At 34.5% G+C, this 23,362-nt stretch overlaps 1 protein-coding gene across 1 annotated transcript in view; it reads right to left on the bottom strand.

Moving 5' to 3' along the window:
- The window catches only part of LOC109845431 (probable ubiquitin-like-specific protease 2B), a 59,413-nt gene that overhangs the window by 11,792 nt on the left and 24,259 nt on the right, over positions 1–23,362 (bottom strand). The window contains exons 9-14 of the mRNA XM_020414680.1: positions 13,593–13,724; positions 11,669–11,869; positions 11,506–11,561; positions 11,332–11,425; positions 10,076–10,166; positions 3,455–3,574 (exon numbers count right to left, since the gene is read on the bottom strand). Coding sequence (XP_020270269.1) covers positions 3,455–3,574; positions 10,076–10,166; positions 11,332–11,425; positions 11,506–11,561; positions 11,669–11,869; positions 13,593–13,724 — 694 coding nt within the window. The remainder of the gene's footprint in view (positions 1–3,454; positions 3,575–10,075; positions 10,167–11,331; positions 11,426–11,505; positions 11,562–11,668; positions 11,870–13,592; positions 13,725–23,362) is intronic.

The raw sequence follows: 23,362 nt of genomic DNA on the forward strand, positions 1-23,362 counted from the left end.
ATGTTTTTGATATTGCTAGTAATGATGCAATTATGCGACAAATTCAAAGAAATGGCAAATCAGCAAGGTTGTATGTAAATTTTCAAACTTGATGTCATTTTTTAAGCCTATTACGGCTATATTTTTGCAGTTGACAGTACTCTCCTTTTTAATACCTTTTCACTCATATACCATATTTGGTTGGGGTTTTCATGTTTGAAACCCTATCTTTTTGTAAAAAAAAGATCATTTTACCGTCGAATATGACTATTGATATAGTCGTTTTAGTTTCTTTTTACAGAAGGAACAAGAATGTCCCTCCAAGCTCCAATTCGAAGGGTATTTTAGTCAATTTAATATTTCATCTTAAGCTATAACAAAAAGAATGAGTATTCCTCAACTTAAACCTTAATGCGTATTTTAAACCAATGTATGAGATTTGCGGGGGTTAAATTAGAAAATATTTGAATTGGGGGTAAATTTGCAAATATGAAAGATCCAAAGGGTATAATTCAAAAAACCAAAAATTTATTAAGCCCAAAAAGAAGATGAATGTATCAAGGGTTTGGTAGTAGCAGTTATCACATTTCAGGACATGATACAGGAAGCAAACTTGATAATGAGAAAAAAATTAGGTGGTATGATATACAAAATGACAATTGAGAGATTATATAATGCCATGATAAAAAAAATAACAAACATGCCTTCTTGCCATGCACAAGGAAATTCGTGGCTTATCTAAGAATGAAAGTGATAATACATAGCTTGTAGACAGATGAAGGCTAACAAACCTAGAGGTCGGAGCAAAGTTGTAGTTAAGGGATACATCTTAATAATGGGACACAAGTTGCACTACAGAAACCAATTTTACATTGAAGTCAGGATAGATCACATCTTGGGGCGCATCAACATGTTTGCTCAAGTACATTTTGCAACATATAAAGGAACTTATTTATGCGGCAAGTCATCAAGCATGAAGATGTCAAATAATATTACATAGTAGCAGCATTGTCTACAAGAAACCTAGATCATAACAAGTAAAGTTCTTTGTACATATGAATCAAAGGAGCAGACAATCACACAGATACGAGCATATCGTCATGTTTAGGACTTCAAAAAATTCATATGGCTGATTATTCTAGGCAAAGTGCAAGAATGAAATGACATACCATAACGCCATATAAATGGTTGATAATATTGTCTTCACCCGATTCTTATTCTATTTAATAATAAATTAAGGAAAAAGTTCAGCATTCAATCCACCAATTCAAAAATAACATATCTGCAAAGAATATATGCACTAAAAGATTACAACCACAGACGCAATTTCTCACAGAAAATCGTAATAACAAGTTGAGAATAACAAAAATGCATAAAATAATGCTTGCCTCCCGATAACATAAAACGAAAAACAACATAACCTATAACTCGTAATGCAGATTATGTGTCTACTACTTATTTAAATATTCAATAAATAAAAACTGCATAATGATTTTAATAAATAGAATCATAGTTTTCAAACATAAGATCACAATTACTTATTTAAATATTTAATAAGTAATTGTGTCTACTAATTATTAACCATAAAACGAAAAACAACATAACCCATAACTCAATGTAGATTATGTGTCTACTACTTATTTATATATTCAATAAATATAACAGTATTGTTTTCAAACACAAGATCACAATTATCAAATATAACATTATAATTTCTCCACAAAAGACATCATAAATTCTTAACAACCAATCCAAAAGCACAATGTACTGCAAGTTTAAAACAAAAACATAAAGAAAACTCTCAAGTCTCAAGCAATGTTAAAAAATATGATGATGTATAACTTAAAGCCTCTTGATAGTGCTTAAAGCACAATTCATATTCTTTATTGTAAGAAATATAAAATATGTTTGTATTAATTTCAAGAGTTAGAAACAGAATTTCAAAAAGAAAAAATACTTTAATAAAAAAATATCTTTAATTTAATATAAGCTACACTAATTTACAAACTATCACAATAAAATTGAAATATATGATCGCAATTTTACATCTCATTTATAATTTCACATTCATTTTATTAGTGACATTCATGATTTCACAATTACATAATGATGTCACCAAAACTAGCCATGAAAGCTTAACAAACAATTAAAAAATAATTACTTAATTACTTCAAGTTTAAGAAAGAAAATACTCTCTGATCTCTATCATAAATTTAGTTGAAATAGCATAAGTTATATTGAAATAATGCATCCTATATTGAAATAACAAACCTTTTATTGAAATGATGCATGTTATATAGTAACAACATAGAGCTATCACATGTACGAGTTATTTCAAAAGTTTACATAATGTCTAAGGTATGTTAAGGTTACATAAGGCAAAATAACGAGTTACATGTTTTTTTAACAATGAATAAATAAATGAACAGTTTCAATATTTAGTACTAAATTTCAGTAACCACCCATCCCCATGAAGTTCTCCTTGATAACACATACTCGCCTATAGTTTATTTTCAACATTTTTACCCTTCATATTTTACTGCATCCGCATTTTGAACCTTTTGGGCTCCGAAAATGGTGATCTTGTAATTACAATGACTATGTATTACATGACAAGTGTGCCCAAAGTCTTACTAACAGTTCTCTATAACTTAGAAAAAAAGGACTATGACCTCCATAATAATACCTATCCTATCTGTAATCTAAATTCAAAACCTAGTCTCATTCGAAATCTGCATTCGACTATGCATATCCAAGCTCATTTTGAAATGCTAACACGTCAATTTCTTCGGTAAATGTTCCCTGATTACTCAATAATTAGCTTCTCAATATGATCAACTATTTTGATACATTGAATGATTTTATTTTCGTATTTGCGTATAAAATTATATATTTAAAACTTCTACCTTTGCATTTCTTTTTTAAATGCAGGTATTAAATTTCTGAACCTATATGTTCAAGATTAGGGGCACATGTAGGAACAAGTACATTAGCATACTCATTTTTAAAAACATAATATCTAATAAATTGAGAAAATGACTACAAATAATTCCTCTACGATGAAAATATGGTACTTTTATGTTTCTATTGATTTTTCACATCTATTACTAACACCCTACCACCAACCTTACGGGGAAAAAGCAGTGAAGAAAAATTATAGGAGCAAAAAGTTATGAGGTAAATGATGAGGTAAACTTTATTTTGAGTGTATGTGAGAAATGGGGAGTAAATATAATAATCCTAGTTGGCACCGAGCATCAGTCATCATATTCAATTTAAAAGACCATACAGTTTACTGTAGCACAATGGCAACATGTATTTCGGTGTGAAGTAGGTTTAGGTTCAAACTCGATTGAGTTGGACCACAACTAATTATTAAATATCAATAATAGTACCACCACCACCAATAATAATAATGACAACAACAACAATATTCTTAACCAACAATTTTTGGCAATGGGAAATGGTAACTTACGAAGCTATTGAATTTGTTTATCTTGAACGGATTAAAATTAATTGGAGCTTCTTCCAAGAACAGCTCCACATAGTGAAGCAAGAAAAGACCGCAGTCAAATGAGTTCTCCTGTTGCGGCAACTACAAAATCAATGAACAAGTGAGAGATCATTAGGCTTTATCCAAATCAGCATAAGCATTTACATCCACTGAATTTGAATATTTTAAATATAAATTACTGTTTCCCCTCTGAAGGATTGAAAAACTCAAAATATAATACTTTCTTTGTGTGTGTTTTTACTTTTCCTTTTGGGTTGGAAGTTCTGGGGTTTTCTTCTTTCCCTTCTTTTGTTTTGGTGCGTATTGTGGTGGTGGCTAAAAATTGATACCAAGCCAGAGGGCCAAGAGTTAATGAACCAGGAGAGTTCATCCAAGGTAACACCTTATACAAAATATCATCATTGGATAACTGTCTCACATCAAATACTAATGTCAGTGTCATGAGATGGGTTTTGTCTCACATCACTATTTAAAAAATTAGGATTCATGAATTAAGAGTCCATGAAAAGTAAAATTTTACCTAAACAATGTGATAAGGATGAGCTTTATCCAAGATTACTAATTGTTCAAAAAATTTAGGCCAAAGGCTTATAATATGTTTCCCATTTTGAGTCCGCTAAGCCAACTTAACACTTGAATCAAATGTTGTATACATTTCCCCCCAAAAAAAAAAAAAAATACAAACACACATTTGATCGAGTTAGAATTTAAGAAAGTGATAATTTTTTGTGAAATACCTTTCAAGACACTATAATGAAGATCAAATATAACAAAGTCGATGGTGGCAAAAATATAAACCTCAAGATAAAGCATGGAGCGTATGCAATTCAATTTGAACTCTTGCGGGTAAGTATGCAAAATTCAATTTATGATTAAGACAAGCATTCCATTATATGTGGTGAAGGCATGTTATAAGACGGGTTTAGCCCAACCTAGAGTACATGGATGATGGATTGGGTGTTATACTGTTATTTGGTTTTTGAACACAACACTTTAATACGTTTTGCCTTTAGGTCATAGGGGCCCAAATCTATTAGCCCTCCACTTTAGAGGCCCCATTAGGTAACAATTATATTGCATAACTATATTGACAGGTAAGGAGAATAGTCCACATTTATGCTAGAGGAGAATAGTCCACATTTATGCTAGAATTAATTAGCAAATAAAATTCTCAGGGCATACTTTTCAAACTAAAATGTGATGCATAAACATCTAAAAATCTGTAAGAGAAGTGCTAGCTTAAGACTCTTATTATATGTAAGGACATAATGGCAATAAGCATCATGTATTTAGAACTTATTAGAGTTTATATTCATCAGCCACTGTAAGAAGAAAGGCCTTATATACAAATGAAAATCAAAGCTTAAACAGGATATAAGTTAGGACACAATAGTTGGTAGTTGGTACATAAATAGGCTACAACATTCAGGTACGGTAATAAAACAGTGTAATTCATTTCACAGACATACAAAGGATGTATAAATTAGATAGCAACAGAGGAAAGGGGGTATAAGTGAAAGGAAAACGCATAAACAAAAGTTTGATCATAATTCCAAAAACATGTTAGTTAGGAAGCCGTAGTAAGGAAGCCATAGTAAAACTTAAAGAGTTTATTTGGTAATTCATGAACCAGCTTCCCAATAAGCATAAAAAAAATAAACAGTCACAATGAACATGAAATTAAAGAATCACAAAGTGCATAGAATACATGGGCATGCATGTGCACGCGCATAAAGAGATTCTTCAGCCATAAGAAAAGTTTCCTCTTATTACAGTTGAAAAATTAACTTCTCCCAGTTGAATGGATTTAGTTCCATGACGAACTTCAAGATCTAAAATACTAGTACAACAACAATTGTCTAGTAATTATTTGCTTGCCCTTTTGAGCTTTCATTGGTAATGTTAGACTGTTAGTATGTTACAGAAGTTTGGGTTTCTAACTACAAAACATTTTCCATCTCCTAATCTATGAGCAAAGACTATAGATATAAATTTGATGTATCTAAATTTCAAGTAATTGAGAACATATGATGGTATTGGTCATCCAATCTAGGATTTAGTCGACTTCCTGACCACCATGAAAGAAATTTTGATCTATAACTAATACCCTCTATTTAGCTATTTCCCATTCAAATCCAATCACAAGTTCCAAGTGACTTATTTCAGACTAATCCACTAAATTGAAGCATCTCATCATCCAAAGTTTTCCGCTTATGCATCAAAATCGACATTAGAATAATCAAAAATAGCATATTGTTTACTTTAACAACAAGAGTATCTAATCTATCTCAACAACCTCATGAGATCAAAATCACAAGTTCCTTTAAAAAGAAGGCTTGTCAAATGCATACAAGATTGCTACTTTCCGTGGTCACATCAGCTGATCCACTTATCAAATCATCCTTTTATGACAAATATCACTGCTGTAAACTTTGCATAAAAGATCTCTACTCAGTGTGATCACGTCAATTGATCAACTTCCTAGTTATCTGCTTATCACAAAGGACAATGTCGTAAACTAGGTAGCACGGATACGGTTGTGGACACAGACACAGACACGGTTATAGACACAGGACATGGAAAATTTGTAAAATGTAAGATACAGGGACACGACTCTATATATAATTTATATTAGATTACTGAATTAAAATACCTATAACATTTGTAAATGTCTTTCTATTATCTATAACAATTAAGAATCAAATTAAATCAAACTAAGAATAATGTTTAATAACAAAAGTTTAGTTTTGATTGCATGGGATAATATGATGGGAATTCCTCAAATATATAAGTAATGGGTTTCAATTTTCAGGTTTAAAAACCAATTGGTTTTGAACCCAATATTACCAAATAAATTAATTCAGGGTATAACTAATAAGGAAATTGGGTTTTGCTTTGAATCGCACGCGTCCATGGCACGTCCGCGAAGAGTCCATGTCCGAAACTTGTCGGATACAGACACAACATCCAAAACGCTACGTCCGAGTATTCTAGGTTGTAAACCATCTAGGTTGTAAACCATGGATTCGCTACGTGGGTGCTTGGACAGCCAATAATGTACTATCAGATCATACACCACATATATAGAAGTATATGGAAAAAATTCGCTACACATTTCGCCACATTATCAAAGCGTTGCTCTATAAGAAAGAAGTGATGGGAAAGAGGCATCGCTACTTTAGATTCAGACAAAAAAGAGTTTTCTACTATTTTAGGGTTTATTTCATTTGTTTAATGGTTCAATTAGGTTGGTTTGCATTGATTAATATGTTGAATTTAGAAGAATGAATAAAGCATCAATATTTGTGTAGTTGTTACCCAAATGCTTAAATGGTATACATAATAGAAGTAATTATGAGAGTATATAACTATCTGATGCAGTTATCACCAAATACTTCAATAAGATTGTGTAACCCTCGTTTATGAACACTGACAAAAATATGTGATTGGCTAGACCTTGTGACAAAAGATACTTCAATTGACATGCAACAAACTTTGCAGAACTTATAGTGGTTATTTGATGTGCAAAGACAAACTGTACATTGGTTCCACCCACCACTCCAGAAGTGAGTCCACTTTGACTAACAAGTATCATGTGAAAAAGATATACTACAATAGACTAATGGGTGAAGTAGCTGCGCATCACCATATACAAGATACATAGGAATCTTTGTTAGCATTAGTTCCTATTTTCCTAATGGGAATTGACAATATCCTATAAGTCATGTGTGAGTTTTTGCAGGAGTATCAACCCAACTGGAAGATATCATGGTTACAACACAGAGCTTGGTTAAAATGCCTAAAGCAGCTTAAGGCCTCAAACTTCCTCATTTTGACAGTTGATCTAAGCCTTTCCTTTGAAATGGGTGGAGGGTTTTAGCAAAGTTCAGATGGTCCGTTGACAAATATCATGATACATGAAGCCTAATATTTTTCAAAGTCCTTCAACTCCCCGCATCAGCCTCAGAGCTATGCTCTTTGAAGAAGTGTCCAGAACTCTAAACGCTCCACATATGCAAAACAATAGTAAATAGATATAGATCAAAATTTTTGAAATTAGGTGATTGTCTTGCTTTGGATATTTAACTAAAGGACCATTAAGAGACACCTAGAAACTCCAAATAGTAATCCTACTAATACTATTGGTTAGAATGGACACTGGAATGCACCTAAACGCTATATAGCTTTGCTCAACCTATTGACCAAGGTTTAAAAAACTCCCTCCTAGTCCACCTAGACCTAGGCGGTACCTACACCACCCGTCTAGGGCTTGGAAACACATAGCACCACCCGTCTAGGGCTTGGAAACACATAGGGGAGAGGAGAGCACTTACGCGGACTACACCGCTTAGGTATTGATCATGATTTCCTCTGTTGCTGCCTCCACGTCCTCTAACCTTCTCCGAACTCCTATAGCCGCCTCTATTGACTACGGACACCACCTACAACTCCTTCGACCCTTAGCAAAACCTCCTCTATCACCACTTACCACTGTTTTAAATATCGGCCGATAACCGATATTATCGGCCGAGTTATCGGATTTGGGAGCTCTCCGATAGGATAACTTAGATTTTTAATCGGTTATCGTTTTTGGCAAGTTATCGGGGAGTTATCGGCATTATCGGTACTTATCGGCCGATAAGTAAGGTTTTTTTATCGGGATTATCGGCCGATAAGTAAGACTATGCAATCGAATGGTTTCATTGTGCGGTCAAAATGTAAGTTTTGCTTTCTACAATTGGTTAGTGATTTTAAACATGATGATTTACATTTTGGTATGTTTATATGTCATTATGCATGGTTAGATTACATTTTTCAGTTATTATATTATATATATACACCATTCTGTATATCACTCCGATAAATACTACTTATCCCCGATATATCCCCGATTTCCGCTATCCGATAAGGATTTTGGCCGTCCGATAAATCCCCGATAACCGATATTTAAAACCTTGCCACTTACACAAAAAAGGAAATCCTTGTAGGCCTAGTGTCTAGGCGCTAGGCACTAGTTTGGCACCTAGCCGTGCTTAGCGCTTTCGATAATGTTTATTGTAATTAAAAAATTAAAAAATGCCTAGGACCCACCTAGACGCTAGGCTCTAGGTGATGGGTCCAACACCTAGGCCGCCTAGCACTTTCTTTAACCTTGCTATTGACAAGTCTATAATAAAAGATCCCATCAAAGAACATGCATATGAGACTTAATCTTCAATATGCCAAGTAATTTCATCCATAACTAATCCAAAAACTAAAGACTTGATGTTAATCATTGACGGAAGCCTAAGGTGAGAGGAGAGAGATTTTGTCTCTTTCAATTGCTCTACCCGTTTCTCAATCATATATATCTTGAGCCATATAAGTATACTGACTTGAAACTTATTGCTTTCTCTGAAAATCACCTCGCTATTCTCCCTGTACTTCATTATGGAGTCCTAAAATTAAAAAAATACATTTAGATACGTCCTAGCATCTCTTCATCAATCAACACATATCAGATAAACAATTTCTTAGTTAACACCCCACCCCACCCCCACCCCCACCCCAAAAAAAAAACAAGTATAAAACCAAGTTGTTCTTAGTTAACACCCCACCCCACCCCCACCCCCACCCCAAAAAAAAAACAAGTATAAAACCAAGTTGGATTTGATGTGAAGGGTCTTATACATAAATCCTTTGCGCACAGAGAAGTTCAACCTAGAGCTTTCACTTTTACTAGAGTTTTCCTAGTAGTGCCCTCGTGACATGTGAGATAAGGTCTAAATAAAATCAATGACATTTGGCTTCACTTTCTTGCAATAGTACCCTAAAATGCCTTCTCTTGAGCAACATTTCTCAGAGCATTGTGCATTGGCAACAAATTCTTGGCTAATCCCACCATGGTGAGAAACTCATATTACAAATGAATGTAAGAGAGCCCTCAAAAGTAAGTACATATCGCCCTTGCATCCTCCAAGAGGATGAGCACTATGATCACCTTTGATCACTCTAATCTGGAATGAGGGCGGCAATCTGAATTGCCTACACCTCTGAGTCAAGTCTTAGGAATCACAAGTTGTAATTGTCGCCAGGAGTAAAAAAACTAAGCTAAACTATTCTTTCAAGAAAAGAACATATAAAAATTTAGGATAAAACAAACTTAGTGTAAAGCATATTCTAAATGTTTATAATTCAACCCACAAAATAGCACAATTACATATCTACATAAAATGAAGCATGTTATGCCCTATGTTCAATGTTCATTATTTGCTAAGCTTATTCTATGTGAAAATACAAATGTCATCCTTCCAAATGTACATACGAGGTCAAGAAAGTGGGGGTTAAATCCTATGCTCAATATCTTATTAGGAATCTATAACCATATGATATAATGCTACAAAGGACGCACACAAGTAAACATGTAGCCCTATTTGGTTATGTACCTGTATGTTTCCAATCCTTCATGGAAGAACAGAATGATTCACTTTATAGAATCTCAATGACAATGACCAGACACACAACTAAGCATTTAATTGGAAGGAAATCCCTTTTATTAGCATTAATTTTGCCTGTGAACAGTTGAATATATATAAGGCTAACCTCAAGAGAGACGAATCTCATATTTGAGAACTTTGATGTATGGTCATCAACTGAATCTGGATGTCTTTCTTTCCACTCCTCCATCAGATAACTGTCACGCTCCAAACAAGAACAGTTGAGCAATGATAAACACATAAAAGTTGGAAGCAAAATCAAGTTGACTCAATGGAAAAACCAAATTTAGCCCCATCACATGAATTGGGTTGAGAAATGATGAGTTCTTGGAAGTCAAACAATCTCAAGGCATGTTGAACATCAAGGCCAACAGATTTCAAATTATAACAATTATTAATATCATTTTAATAAACCACTCCGCTTTAGTAGAAAACCCTTCTTAGAACGGCAGTGTAAACCGTCTATCGTTCATACTTTTATTATGTGGTGAGATCATGCTAGACATGCATATTGTCTAACATCTGTAAGATTGGTCGAACTTCGCCTCATATCACAATATAATAATGCATACAACAATGTCTGGTAAACAAAATACTCTAGTTTCATAAAACATTTAGGTGAGTGTGTGTGCACTTGTATGAAATGTGGAAAGGTAAGCATGAAAATATAATAAAATTGGGATATAATCTGATGGAATATTATTGATTAGAACTTGTACAAAAACCGTTACAGACCATCATTGGTCCACAAAACTATTACGGACCAAGAATTATCAGCAAAACTTCATATTGTCTTAGCATATTTGCTTTGGTCCAATTTAACCTCAGATATTGACAACAGGAGAACTTGTAAGAAGTTGATTGATGTTACATGCATACTGTCATGACTTTGGTCTGATTTTGCCTCAGATCCACAATATAATAATGCATAGTACAAAGTCTAGCAGATAAATACTGAAATTCCATACAGTACTTGGTGAATATAAACTTACAAATATGAAATTTGAAAAGGTAACATGAGCGTATAAAATTGAGATCAGTTTATAACATATTATTGACTAGAAAATGCATGCTGAACTCTTATAGACCAAGATGGTCCATCAAACATCCCATCATAAGCTACCAATAAAAGAGTTATAAGAAGATGAATGATGCTAGGGATCGCCGAGATCCAAACCAATGTATACAAAAAAACCCATGAACTACTTCCTTTTGAGACAGAACACATACTCAGAAACTTGAACTGTTGATAGAGAGAAGAGAGACGACACAAATAGATTGTGGAACACTATAAAAAGACAGAAAGGGGATCAATTAGACGACAAGTTTCACATGAAGCACCATCCAAATGTTGGAATATACCTTTGAACAAGATTCTTGAGACCACTATGACTTCCTTTGATGGAATCCATATGCAATATACAGGGAACTTTAGGCGAGTCCTTAATGTCTTCTTCTGCAATACGTAAAATGGGCCACTCTTAGCCTCAAATCTGAAGAGTGAAGTAAATTTAAACTTTTCGCCAGAATTCTTACCTTCTAAAATAGACACTTCTCCTGGATGACATACAACAAGTAAACTCCAGTGTAGACTGCAGTTAAAGGGTCATTCATGCAATGTACCATGTGAAGGTGGATCATTTCATGACCAGGAAAGATAAAGTAGATTAAAAGTAAAGAAACATGTGAGAGTCCTCACTTGAAGTTAACCGGTATAAAAATGTAATCCTTTTCAAATATGTTTACTTTACGTGTCCATTTACGGACTCGTAAGAATGCTGCTCTGCCTTCTGAAGCACTTCCTGGATCCTTGTCAAGATCTGCTAACTTGCGGAAGAAGAAGCTGTTGAAGAAGTGGAATCTATGTCTCTCATTATGTGGAATCCTTGTCTTCAAGTATCTGCAATGAAAATATCATAACAAACAACATAAAGAATGATAGACAATCAAACTAGAAAACAGATTCCCTGTGAACAATATGCAATGACAGATAACTCATAACTGCAACATTCACAAGTTCTTTGGTCAGAGATATAGGAATATGGGAGGAAAAATAATCAAGGGAATATATCATCAAGAAATCAGTAAGAAAAGATCTAAGCAAGGTAGTAACACATCATTGAATGATCATCATAATACACCATATTTATCTGTTTTTAGTACAGCATGTGTGCCACATGTACATAATATGAATGTTGTTCCTTTTGAGCAAAATCAGATAGAAAAGACAATAACTATAGCTCAACTTTAGTCAGCCTTTCCAAATATAAACAGTTACTAGAAATACCCAACTGAATTAGTATGGAAATAGATGCCAGCCACATGATGTTGGCAGACGAGCTATTACATTGCACAAAGTGGTTCACTAATTATTACAGGAACAAACCAATAATTAAAAGGTAAAGGATCCTCTAAGCCACATAAAAATCGACATCTACACTAATTTAAGTAGTACAGTCAAGACATATTTCTCTTGGGTGGCATCTCCTGATATTTGATCATGTTCATATATGACCACATTGATCCAAAAAGGCCCGAGACAATGAGGACGGTGATAACATACAATTTTCTCATTTCCCCGACGATCATCATTTATCAATACTCTTGTCAAGAAAACATGGTCATAACAGTACCACAGACCAAACATATGACAACATTACCTATAGGCCAACATAAAGGTTCTCAAAGAACATTGAACGCCAAAAAGTACTGCTTAAGAATATATCAACTTGAAATTGAACGATCAGATTAGGCTAAATAAGAAAATGAAATTTTGATTTTTTTGTTCCAGAAGTTAACACTTTTACTAGGTAGATTTGCAAACTAAAAACTTTCAAAACAAGATACCAATCGCCTTCACCTTCAGGACTTCTGCCCAAGGGCTAGCTTACTAATTCAGCATGCTTACTCTCATTATCAGGGCTTAAACTGTTTGCAAGACAGCAAACAGTAACAAAACTGATATTGATTTGTTCTTCTTATTCTCCCCTTGCCCTTACTTCCAACAAAAGCAAGAAACCGTTGTTTTGCGTCCTACTAATTGCCAAATAATATATATTCACCCTACTAAAAAGTTATAAGTAGCATTAACTCTCATGCATTACTTCCTCAGTATTTTAGTGTAGATGTGAAAGAAACACAAGAAATACACTTCTAAACTACTTGGTCCTTATTTCTAAGCCAACTAATGGAACACTGCTATCGAGCCTATCATTGAACCAAATACGTCAAAATTTCCAATTTCAGCAATCCACCATGTAAATAAGAAAGGAATACTTTCACCTGTATACAAAATAGCTCTCCACTTTACTTCCACGCATCTATGTGCCTGTGTGTGAGTGGGGGAAGGAAGAGTTTCACAGGATAGGTTCCCATTTATTAATAGAAAAACACAGGATTTATCTATACGATAAAATTGACACATTTAATTGTGATACACAAAATGTAAAATGTAATCTACCTAGATGTGCAAACTGTTACAAAGTTAATTATAATTCATGTACCAGAAACATAATAAATCACATGAATGGATAAAACTGAAACAAAGATGCATATCAAATACTCGAGATGACAAATACATGAAATTTGTGCTACTGAAATACAATGCAAAGGCATCCACTTACTTAACATAGAAGTCAATAATTGTATCATTGATAAAAGTATCAGGTTGTAACAGTTCAATATCCCTTTTACTTATTGCAACAGCGTCAGGATCACCTTTTGGGTAGATAACATCCTCAAAGGAATCTGGTATTCTGATTACAAGAAGGACTAGTTAGTAATCAATATTGACAAAAACATGCATTATACAATCAAAATAACACATTAATTAGCGAGTAGTAAAATCTAAAATCTAGAATAAACAAGACTAAAAGGAGCAATATAACAAAAACTTTAAATTCTTCTGGTAGTTCTCACAAGGAAAAAAGTTGCAGTTAGTCATGCCAATCATATGGCATCCAAATTACTAAGAGGAATAGCTGCTAATTATACATGAGCATGAAAATAAGTTAAACCCAAGTGAGGAGACGTCTTTATATAAACAACAGAGATAAACATCAACAGTAGAAAAAATTAGTATATGTCAGTTACTCATAAAAAATATCACCGGTAAAAGATAAGTGAAAAAGAATAAACTACTAACCAACAACATCAAAGAAATTTATCAGAACCTTTCAGAGAGGAGAGCTTTTTTTCGTACATAAAAATAACATAAACCTCGCATTATATAACATAAGGAAAAATAAAAAGTAATGACTGCATAATGCTACGTTTTTATGGAAAGCACGAAGTATACAGAGTGTGTTTCCACAATGGCCATTATGAGACCCCACCTTACCCCCCAATCCCCCAGTGTGATGACAAGGGTGATAACCCACCATTAAGAAATACCAAACCCCTTTCCCCTTCACTGCAGGAGAAAAGTGTCCCTTCGCATGTTTAATCTTGCTTCCACCCTCAGTCAAAAAAACGTAAGCCATTCAACAATGACAACCAACTTTCCAACAATACCGACCATTTTACCGGACATTGTCAGCCACTTTCCTGCTGTACACGATCAATTTCTTGTTACGAGATAAATTCCTGATAACAATGAGTATCGCTGGTGATGTCTTTACTTTTTTTGTATTAATTTGTTCATAACAGGTACTATTTCGCATTAATTTGTGATTGTGGTATTTTCTCAAAGATTATGTTTGAAATTCCAATTAATTTCATTCTTTTAGCTTTCGTACCATGATTGCATTTTACTTGTATAAATCCTATATAGTTCTGTCAGTGAGTTAATTAATTTCAAAGTTTCAGTTTAGTACCTTATGTCTTTCCTATAAGTCTGCTTGCTACGTGTTATTGTGCTATATAACTGTCTTGCTATGTGTTATTGTGCTCTATAACTGTCTTGGTGTACTTTTTGGATATAAGCTTCGTAGAATGAAACATGTAATCTGTGTTAGTGTTACATCATATTGCATTTTATGCTATTCAGAGGTGAGTGTCACATATGCATTGTTGTTATTTTTAATGATGATTGCTTGAGCAAATAAAATAGGCTAGATAGTGGTAAAAGTAATAGATAAAGTGATTTATAATTCAAACTAAGTCTTTTAAGTCTGGGTTGAACCTTTTGCAAAAAACTATGATTTGATGCTTTTTCTGATAGATTTCTTACCCTTATACACAGATGTTGCAAGGTATCTGGAACTCTAAAGCTGGTCTTTACGGTGAATCCTTTCTCTCCTATATTTGTATTAGCATATTGAAATGGTTATATGAGCTCAAGCTAAGCTTACTAATCAAAAGGGTAATATAGATATCAAAGGGAAGATGACCTCCTGATGACACTATTATATTCCTTAATCCAGTAAGAACAGGAACAAATGTCTAACAGCATGGATGTTTTGGATGTAGGAAGATAAAAGCAAACCCTAATAACAAAAAATTTACTGCTTACCACTAAGAAAAGAAATCATTAGCAGGGCCTTATGTTCAAAAGTTCGAAATCAACAATCACAAATATCATCTGGTTGCTTCTTCCCTGTGCTTAATTAAGCATGCCCATAAATCAGGACCTTTCTATATCATCTCAGCTTGTAAAAGGTATCTACACTCCATCTAAATCTGAACCACTCCTAGCAAAATTCCTTAGAAATACAAGGATGATCATGATCATCACCGCTACTATCTAAAGATGCAAAAGTGGTCATCATCACTACTGACCATTCTTGAACATCTGTTTAGAGCCTGTTTCTGCAGGAGTGGACATCAAATGCATAGACAGCTAGTTTAAACTGGAATATTATTTGGATTGAATGCTAAAAGTGCAAAACAATAGGGATTTTTATTACCCATCGTTGAGAACATGAAGACATGTGCGCGCGGGGTGGGGAGGTGGGGGGCAAGAATTGTTTTTAAAATAATAAATGAAAAATAAAAGAAAGAACTATTAAGATATAAGAACAGAAAAACCAGAAACTAAGAAATAGCATAATCACTAAATTAACAAAGATGTAGCATTACAATGTTAATGATAATAACAAACATCAAAGTAAGAAGATAATACGTATAATCACTATGTCAAAATTTGTATAAATTATGAAGCATGGACAAAATGCCCCCAAAGCCTACAACTGATAGTGTGGGTTAAGCGGGTTCACTGGCCTCTCTGCAACATGTTCAGAGGTAAACATAAATAAACACAGGATAATATGTCAGCTTTCAAATTAGGATCTTCAGCTGAATGGCTAATGAGAATAGAGATGTAGATTGCAGGATGCGCAATATGCCTTTTTATTGATCAAGAACAACAAACACCAGGTTCTGGCCTAATGCTACAGACATCTTGAATTAAGCATAATCCCTGGCATTGCCCATGGTGCCAACAGATAACCAGATTAGTTTGTACTTTATACTATCACTATTTATCGGACAAGCTGATTCACTTATCTGGAAATTTACTTAATTAAAGTCCACTCGTAAATCAGCATAACATGAATGATCAAGAGATCCCGATACTGCATGGTACTAATATATTTAAAGGGAACATTTTCCACTAGATTGTTTATTGTAAATTAATCAAAGCAGATATTGTATTTGATTCGAAGTTTCAAACCGATTAGTCACTGTACAGTTTGCTAGACCATGCCTGCTGCTTGATACAACTTGAAGAAAGCAGAGACAACTTATTCTTAATGGTGAACTTGTCACGAAAATATGGTACCTTTTCCATCAAGTCTGTAGAAGTACACATACATAAAGCTTTCTTCAGCTCTGTTTCAGATTGCTCTATGGAATGCTTGTGGTTCTAACAGTTACTTGATACTATGGAGGACTGGATTCCTCCACTTGTTTGTTTGCAGCATTTGAAGCCAAAAGAATTCAATACATGGATAAAGGAAACATATTTTTAGTGGAAGTAGCTAAATATCAAGATAAAGGAAACATATTTTTAGTGGAAGTAGATATCAAACTATGCCAGTTAGCTACTAGAGAAGATAGCAGACTTAACAGCTTAAACGTAAATATCATTTTCAATGAAATGATACAAATTTAAATGACTTCCAAGTTAAACATCTAACAGGAAGGCCAAGAAGAATTATTATAAGATGGGTTGGACAGCCAAATATATGCAAAAGGTTTGGATGGTAAAACAAAGGAGTCCTTTATTACTGGAGATGATATTATTTTTGGAGATTACAATGGCATGTTTTTGTTACTCATTGGCTAACTATTATGGCAAGGCCTCTCAGTCGAAGCTGAAAAGGAGCTTCCTTCTGTGTTTCTGACTATATACAAGGGATTATATATAACCTTATTATTAGCAATTTTCTTCAGAGCAATAAGAAATTCCCGTGGTGCTTACGGAACATCCAGCATCAAGTTATTATTCTTATCAAGATGACAGCTGCAGTACCCCTCACATTTTCAAAAGAGAAAATGATTGCAGATTATGCGGAAAACCTAGCAATTATATTTGAAATCCCCTAAATTTCTCCATGATTTTCTAATGCAGGTGATATGTCTAATGTTCTTATAATCGGTCATAAACTGAATATTTGACGACTCAGTTTATGGTAGGACAAATTAGAAAGATTTATCCAATGGAGATTATAGTCGATATGATTGTTAGACTTCAATTTTTATAACTGAATTTATTTTAGCGTTCAGTTTGCATTTAAATTCTAGGAATTTGATTTGAATCTCAATACTAGGAACGACTTCTTTCAGATTTTAATCAGTAAACTAATAGGATTAGGAGTTTATTTGTATCTGAAATTTTAATAGCAAGGTTATGCGGTGAGGCACCGCTCAAACTTTCTGGGGCTTTAGCCGAAAAAGGAGCTAAGTAAAAAAGAGGTCCAGTACAAAAATATATAAATATGTCAGAGGAAAGGATTGTAAGCATGAAGTGGCTTCAACGGGTGAGGGAGGTGGATCTTCGACAAGAGATGGCAATGGCGAGTTTCGACTAGAGATGGTGATGATGAGCTATGATGAGGAGCTCAAGAGAAGGTGAGCCGTGATGGTGATCGCGAAGGCGGAACTTGTTGCAGAAAGATTTGGTGGTGGGAGGCGATATAGTTGGCCAGAGGTAGTGGACAAGGCAGCTGAAGTGGGACTTAGGGCTAGGATTTATTTTCGTCTCACGTCGTAGAAGCAGAGAGGAGAGAGGGAAGTGGAGGGTTTTACTTAAGAAAATGGTTCGGGTTTGGATCGGGTATAAAATAAACCTATATTTGTGTTTCTAAAAGCGTTGTTAAGTGTTTTCTTTTACGAGCTTTGTAGTGCGGTTTCAAGGAGAAAGTGCCATGTCCGCTTTCATTGCCTGCTTTCACTGAAAACTGAACGGTGAGACGCTACTTTTGCTTTGCACACCACTTAAGTGGCCAAACACGGGGTTTTTTTATCACTATTTTGTAGAGATAAGATTTCAAACCCTGTGTAAAGGAGTGTAGGTTTTCATTGCAATTACAAACTATAAAAAATGTATTAATAAAACTGGGGTTTTTAGCATGTGAATTTCTATGGTGGGCATGTGATTAGCAAAGGCGTGAACCCATCTTTTAGGTTAGATGTCTATGTGTGAAACTGGTCTAACCCAACTGACCTTATATAATTCTTTGATCTTTATTCTATTTTATCTTGTATCTTTCTTTAGCTCTTTATTTCTATTAGCTTGAAATATTTTGTGTTATTAGAATCCTAGTTGATGTTCTCATTCTCAATAATCATCTTTACACTCTGTTCATAAAAAAACTAAATCTTCTGCAAACCCACATGCTTGTCTTCTTCACAATCAAAGAAAATCCAAATTGCCAAAAGCCTACGATTCAACAGTGCTCTCTGGCATCATCTTAACATCACCAAACAATTAAGCTATTACTTTTTTTTTCCTTTGATTCAAGCCTAAACACAACGCCACGTGACTCTATTGTCTGACTCTTCTACAAAAGACAAATCCAGACAAAAGCTAACATCAAACAAGCTAATCAAAGAGGAGGGAAATCCAAGTAAAGCTATTGTTCATCATTTTCACATCTTTTTGAAGAACTCTCTCCACATCAGTTTATCTTCAGTATTTCATTAACTATGTTTTGCTAAGGAGTATAATTTCTTCCGTATGGTGGCAAAGTTCTATGTCAATGTTCAAAATTTAAAACAAACTCCTTTGATGTAAAAAAAAATAACTCTCTTGATATAGAGGCAGAATCTCTAAAGAAAATCATGTTATATAAACAATTGCTTTTATAAATAACCACTACAAGAACCTGGTAATTCATGTACATTTTTGCCTTTAATTTCTCACACTTGAAGGTTTAACTTAGATTCTTTTTAACTTAGATTCTTTGTTTCATAAAATAATTCAATGAGCAGTAATCGCCAACTTAGATTCATTACTCCAGCTTAGATTCTTTGCACCTTAAAATTCTTCAATGAGAAGTAAATACCAGTGCGACATTAGTATTGAGTTCCTTATAGGCTAAATGCACTCAAGTACCTTATAGTTTATCAAAGATCGCACTTATAGACCCCCCCCCCAACCGTCAAAAAAAACTTGCGTTATGGATGCAATTAAGTATCATATTGTTTCATTCCGTTATATTAGATAAATGATGTTAAAGAAGCTCGTGGGGATAATATTAGATATATGATGTTAAAAAAGCCCGTGGGGATAAAAAGACCCTTCCGTGAAAGAAAACTTCTTGCTTTAAATCGTTTTTACTTTACACCTGCTCTTTCCCCAATAAATAATCGAGCCCTAGGTCGCTAATTGTTTTGGGTGTATTTTGGTTAATAATTTTGAATTATTTTGAATCAATTTGCATTTTTTGGATTTTTTTTATGAGACGTTACTTCGATAGTTAAAAACAAATCCTAGTCTCCTCTTGATCACCGAAACTTGATGAACCTAATAAGCTATTGGTGGCTTTCTTCAAAGAGTTGGTTGATTTTCATGCAAGGGGAGACCGGGAAAAAGGAGGAGATAGACACAGACTGGGAGAAATGTGAAGGATGTAGAGAGGAGATGATTTAATTGGCATTTCAGATAAAAATAAGGGCAAAATTGTCATAAAAATGACACATGACACTCACATGCAAATATTCTAGAATATTCTCACGTTTCAGAAGCAGACTAACATGCAATTTTAGAAAACATTAGGGTATTTTAGTGCAACCAAATACAAGCGATATAAATGCATACTTTGGTTAACTATAAGGTATTCAATGTTTTAAATGACGGCTGACATCCCGGATATAGCAGCCGACATGTAGGCTTGGGAGCTCCAACAGCACAATATCATGCTTCCGAAGTCGTATGGCATTTAGAGGAAAAATAACGAGGAATGTTGAGGCATATTGGGCATATCATCCGATATGTCAACTTCTAAATATCGGTGCATACGCTAGTTTTTAAGATCGTACTTGTTTGGGTTTAGAACCCAAAACACAAACCCAATTACCCAATTTTTACGTTCCCAATTAAAAGAGCCTGACAGCTAAGTTTGTGTCCAAATAATATCCTACTCCACTCCTAGACTTCCTCTATAAGGAAAAATCAACTGAGTGTTCAGCACCAAATTCAACGTCAAGTAAGGGTCCGACCACCAAGGATGTTCGCAAACAAGGATTGAATAATAAAGAAGGATTTTAGAGTAGTCTTTCTTTCTCTCATTTTTGTCTTTCTCTCTCGTTTCATCTCTCTTTCTTTGTCTCTCTCGCTAGTTCTCTCTCTCTTGCTTTTCCAATCGATAAGCAGGTTTCTAGAATTCGTTATTGTTGCTAAACATCATATTTTATTTACAATTTTGTATCTTTAGACTATTTGAATTTAGTAAGTATATTTAGATTGCACTCGGGACAATATTACATATATGAATACGATCGGATATGGCAATCTGATATTTACTACATATTAGATTTTTGCGAATTCCGCAATCCGACATATGGATTTTAGCTACATGTCTCTGACATCCGACATGTAAGACCTTGAACGTATTTAAGTGCAATTAAGGCCTTCTTTATACTAAGTAAGAAGAATTAAAGCTAACTGTATATTTTCCCTCACAAATGAAGACAAAAGATAAATTTTAAAAAAACTCACTTTGGGGTGTTCACCAAGAAAGCCCCACTGAACTTGTTTATTCCACTAAAGCCCCCAAAACATGGGCAATCTCACATAATCCTTGAAACTTTCAACATTTGCCAAAGGAACTCCACCAGTATATAAAAAAATAACTAATACATCCTTCAGAGAAAAACCATCATTAAGGGAGGGTGTCTATTACTTGTAAATGGCAAATGACTAGATTAGGTTTCCTCTCCCAAGGACATTCTAGTTATTTATTATTTACAGGTAAGGGTGAGTTGAAAAGTAGAAAGTTTAAGGGGACTATGAGAAACGCACAAAGTTCAAAGGGTTCAATGGAATAAACAAAGTTCATAGGGGTTTTGTGGGAAATACTCCAAAATTAGGGGATTTTGTGAAATTTCCCAAGAGAAAATTATAATCCTAGTAGATTGTTTATTTGCTTCTACACGCCTGTTTTAAATATTATCAAGAACGATGTTAAAGTCAACACTCTATAATCAAGCCTTGCTAATTTTTCCAAGTAATATTTTCTCCGGCATATGAGTGCAACGAGACCAGATCCTATTCTAACTCAATTAGATTTTCTTTTGAAACAAGAGGAACCTTTAAAAAATAGAAACATTATATCATATAGCCAAGGTTTTAAATGTCAGCCGATATGCCATCATATTGAGGGCTCGAGCGACACGAGTCGGACATTTTCAAGTCGTATGTCGGTTTTCAGGAGAGTCGGATATGCCAGCGCCATATCGGGCATATCGGTCGATTTTTCAGCTTTGAAAAATCGGGCGATATGCCCTTTTTGGTTTAAGGCTATTTTTTCTTATTATGTTTGGGTTTAGTGATCAAAACTCAAACTCACTTGACCCGTTCTGATGTTAAGGGTCCTTTTATGAACCCGAATAAAAGAAACAACGAAAAAAGCTAAGGCTGCAACCGTCTTCATCTTCTTCGTCTCACTCTCTTGCTTTCGTTCTCCTCACATCGCCGGTGCTGCCTCCCTGCGACATCGAAATCCACCCAACGTCGGCGCCGCCTTCTCCTCTCTCTTCCCTGCGCCATCGGAAGCCAAAGTTCCAGCTTTCCTCAGCTTCAGCCGCCTATTTATGTGAGTCCCTGACTTTTCTTCATCTCTCTCTCCCCCCCTCCCTCCCTCCCTCCCTCCTGGCTTGTTTTAATTTTATGATAAGTTCATAGGGTTTATTTGAGAATAACATGAAGTTGATGGTAGTTCAGTACTTCAGTGACTTTATATGAAATTTTTTGGTAGTTTTGTACAACATTAATAAAATTCCTGATATTTATTCCATAGTCCGATTTAAAATTTGTGATAATTTTTTAACAAAGATAGTTTAGAGTTATTTTCGTAAAATCCTTGGAGTTTATGATTGTTTAGTGAAATTTACTCGACATGTGTACAAGGAATTTAACAGAATGGCTAAGTGAAACTTGAAAATTTAACCAATTTACTATCTCAGACTGTTAACTGATACCAAAGGAACAAATGCTAGAACTGCAAACTCAAGCACTGTGTAACAGCTATATTTCATATCAACAAATAAATCACATTATGCACAATAAACATTATGCTACTAGCCTGCTACTAATAAACTTGAAAGAAAACTGATTACTTTTTAATGTAAATTGATTTGAATATGCAATTGATTTAAATATGTAAATATAATTGGTTGTCTAAATTCATATTTGTTGTCTTGTTAATTATTGTAGAATTATGTCGTCCGAAGAACAAGGATCTACTAGACCGTCAACAATACTAAAAACGGGCGGTAAGATCCATGTTGGCTATATAGGGAGAGAGTTAGTTCTGATACAAACAAAGTTAAATGCAAATATTACACTCAAATTCTCAATGACGGGATTAGCCGATTCAAACAACACAGTCAAAAAGAGGGGAAATTGCGCGCCATGTGTGAAAGTTCTCGATGATGTTAAGGTAAAAGTTTCCGAAATTATAGATAATGCAAAGAAGAGTAAGGATGAGAAGGAGATGAAAATGTTTGTTGAGTGAGGTGCGTATCGGGGAGGATGAGGAGCATAGCTCAATCTCATTTAGTCAAAGAAGCTTGTCATCCTCCCACAAGGTAATTGGACCAATTGACTCCTTCGCCGCTCGTTCCCCCGAGGAGATTGCCCAAATAGTAGCAAAGGGGAAACAATCGACGGTGGACTCCAATCTTAAAAAGAAGAAAAGGGAGGATGTATTGCGATACATCTCCAAATGGTTCTATGAAGCCGACATTCCATTTCATACCGTCACGCTTCCCTCTTTCCATCAAATGCTAC

This window comes from Asparagus officinalis, chromosome 6 (assembly GCF_001876935.1).
Source record: "Asparagus officinalis chromosome 6, Aspof.V1, whole genome shotgun sequence".
NCBI classification, from domain to species: domain Eukaryota; kingdom Viridiplantae; phylum Streptophyta; class Magnoliopsida; order Asparagales; family Asparagaceae; genus Asparagus; species Asparagus officinalis.